This window comes from Garra rufa, chromosome 4 (genome assembly GCF_049309525.1).
Source record: "Garra rufa chromosome 4, GarRuf1.0, whole genome shotgun sequence".
Classification (NCBI taxonomy): Eukaryota; Metazoa; Chordata; class Actinopteri; order Cypriniformes; family Cyprinidae; genus Garra; species Garra rufa.
The window spans coordinates 53259659-53263349 of NC_133364.1; the positions used below are offsets into that span (position 1 = coordinate 53259659).

The 3691-nt window shown below is 36.3% G+C and overlaps 1 protein-coding gene across 1 annotated transcript in view; it reads left to right on the plus strand.

Moving 5' to 3' along the window:
• The window catches only part of LOC141333019 (uncharacterized), a 55792-nt gene extending 54507 nt beyond the window's left edge, over positions 1 to 1285 (plus strand). The window contains exon 3 of the mRNA XM_073837968.1: positions 471 to 1285. Coding sequence (XP_073694069.1) covers positions 471 to 825 — 355 coding nt within the window. The 3' untranslated portion in view covers positions 826 to 1285. The remainder of the gene's footprint in view (positions 1 to 470) is intronic.
• The last annotated feature ends 2406 nt before the right edge of the window (positions 1286 to 3691 follow it).

Here is a 3691-nt window from a genome sequence, read left to right on the forward strand (position 1 = left end):
CCTTATTCTACATGACCTAATTCTACATCCCTAATCCTACCCAATACCTAAACCTAACAACTACTTTACTAACTATTAATAAGCAGCAAATTAGGAATTTATTGAGGGAAAAGTCGTAGTTAATAGTTAATAGGTGTTGCCTATACTAAATTGGTACCCTCTGTAGGGTACCGGCCGACCAGGATCAGGTTCGGACACCCTGGTATGGGATCTAGCATACATGCATTACATATCTACATGTTTTGATGTTAATGCGTTGTGCCATTAAACTGGAGTTAACTTTTATTTCTTTGTTTTTCCACCTTAGACCGAACAGCGCTGAAAGAGGAGAGAGAATTACTGAATGAAACTGAAGAGAAAGATCAGTTTGAGAATCTTCCTGATTTTGTATCTGGAGAAAAATCTTTTTGTTCCTTAGAGTCTGAAAAGACTTTTAAACAAAAAAGAGCTCAAATGACAGGAGCTAGGAGTTATTTCACCTGCAAACAGTGTGGAAAGAGTTTCTGTCACAAAGAAGGCTTTAAAAGACACATGAGAATTCACACTGGAGAGAAGCCTTACACATGCAAACAGTGTGGAAACAGTTTCACTCAGAAAGGAGGCTTTGACAGACACATGAGAATTCACACTGGAGAAAAGCCTTACACATGCAAACAGTGTGGAAAGAGCTTCACTCAGAAAAGAGGCTTTGACAGACACATGAGAATTCACACCGGAGAGAAGCCTTATACCTGCACACAGTGTGGAAAGAGTTTCAATCAAAAAGAAAACCTTAACAGACACATGAGAATTCACAATAGAGAGAAGTCTAACCGATCCCTTTAGTGTGGAAAGAATTTCAAACAAAATGTCTAGAATGGACAGTACCATTTCTTCATTCTGATTGGTTGAGCCACATTCCAAGCTGTTGAAAATTACTCTACAGACATACGCCTCTTTGTTTCTCGGCAACCACAATTACAGTTGAGGTCAAAGTTTACATCCCCTTTCAGAATCTGCTAAATGTTCCCTTGTCAAAAAAAAAAAAAATCCTACGGGATTCCAACAAGAATCCTATACAGGGCTCCTACAATGATTCAAATTCTAATTCACATTTTTAAGCAATGTGTTTTCTCCATAGTACACTTGTGTGTCAACTAGCTATATGATTGTGTTGGACTGAGATTAATGCATAAACATGTAAGGAATAATATGGACTATGGACAATGTGTTTGCTCTGTCTATAAAGTGAGAATTTTACATTTGTATATCATGAATTGAAAAAAGCTCACTGAAGCGCACTGTTTTAAGCACAATAAAGGACACTGTTAGCATTTTAACATCAGTGTGCATGAATTTAATTGGCACACGTTAATTACTTGCTCACTTCTGACACCAACATTGGCAGCTTAATAATGATATTTTGGAACCATTCCTAAAGGATTGTATTAGGATTGTCTTATAGGACAAGTCATAGGTTATAGGATAATTTCTACAGGATTTTAATGGGATCCAATTTCATATTGATTTTTAGCTGGTACTGAATCATACGGCTTAGAATGGATCTCACTATTGAATGTGTTCCTGTACAGTGTTAGAATAAATTAGAATATCATCAATGTACACGAATACACATTGGTTCAGCGTGTCTCGGAACACATCGTTGATGAAAGATTGAAACACGGAAGGACTGTTGGAGAACCAAGTACTCATAGTAGCCAGTGGACTTACAGAATGCCGTCTTCCATTCATCTCCCTCTTTGATTCGGATCAAGTTGTAGGCAGTGCGCAAGTTAAGCTTAGTGAAGTATTTGGCCTGATGGAGCTGCTCAAGGGTGGCAGGAACTAAAGGGTACCTGAACTTGACGGTTATATCATTGAGTCCACGGTAATCAACAGGGTCGAAGACCTCCATCTTTCTTTACAAAGAAGAATCCAGCTGAGGCTGGTGAGGTTTAGGAAACCTTTATCTAACTCCTCCTATATGTAGGCTTTCATAGCTACTGATTCAGGCTGAGACAATGGGAAAATTCTTCCGCTAGGAGGTGTGGTACCTGGTAGTAGTTCGATTACTGCCAGTAACATTACTCCAGAAGGTTAACCCTTTGTATTGGATAATTATGCCTCAACTGTACCATCGCCCAAAGTGCATTAGCAGGACATTTACTCTTGTGAAGTTAACCCAACATGTTGGAGTTGTACATGCTCATGAACTAAATTCTTATATCACCTGTGGTGTAGATAAGTGTCAATCAACTTTTTTCGCAATTCCGTTCAAAGTCTAAGACAGTGGGCCTCCCTTTTGACTCAACTTACCCATTGCCCCCCCCCCCCACTAAACACACACACACACACACACACACACACACATATATATAAACACAGAAAAATTTCAGACTGTTAACTCCCTTCTATCATTATTTGTGTTAACATGAATTCCAAAATCTGAACCATAACAATAAAATCTGAACTTTAACAAGAAAGGTTTTCAGACTTTATTTACCAAAAATTAAACTATATTTATTGTTAATGATTATTTATTTGACAGAAAACTGCAGCATGACCTGTTAACATGCAGGATGTGTAACTATAAATGTTTAGAAAGGTATAAGGATTTATTCCATAACAAGTTATGATTAAAAATCTTTGACAAAAAAAATCATATGCATTCACTGAGGGAGAGGAAAAAACTCCTCTACACTGGAAAAAAAACTTAGAGAAAAGTATTATTATTCCTATTTTTAATAAGGTGTTAATATACATGTAATATAACATATGTAATATAATGTTTCATTCATACAGGAAGTCCCTAATATGGACAAAGGTATACACTTAACTCCGATAGAGACGTTTTAACTGATGAAACATGAAGACATTTCTGTACTCACTTAAAACAGTTGGGTTAAAAATGACCCAACAGATAACCCATTGGTGGGTAGATATAGCACTGACCTTTTGTTGGGTTATTTTAACCCATTTCATTGGGTAGTAACTTTTACCCAATTAATTGGGTTATAAAATAACTAATTTGTTGGGTTATTTGTCCAAAATGTTGCTTTAACCATTTTGGTATTATTATTATTATTATTATTACCATAATTTATTTACAATAATTAAGCAGTTATTTCATTTTAAAAAACAAATAAACAAATAAATGAACCAAAGTTACAGTACAGCAAATCGTAAGGCAATTGTGTTTTACTATCTATGAAAGAGGTAGCACTAAAAATAAATAAATAAATAAAACAGACAAACAAAACTTAGTCCAGCTTAGCCAATTATAAACTGCCTAAGTAGGCGGCAGTGTGTTGATGGAATACCTCCTGGCACAGAATATATTGTGTGTTGTAGAAACTGCCAAACAGCAGCAGCAGGCTTGGGATATCAATGTCCAAAACATAAAATAATTTAAAACATGTAGGCCTATCCACTGCTTGTAAGAGGCTGTCTTGCTCTAGTGCCACTCCTCCCACAATTACGAATGCCTGAGAGCAACTGACTTTATCCCCAAGCTGTAGGACATGAGGGAATTGTCTCCGTCTCTGCTCCTCCTCCAAGTACTCAATGATGTTTGTTCCAACCTTGATGTTGAAAAAAAAAAAGTTGAAATGGTAAATATACACATATTGAACAAATAAGAACCTAAATGTGTTTTCATAAATTATGTACTTACAGGCTGCAAATCAACAAATGCTTGTTTTTCCTCCTGGTA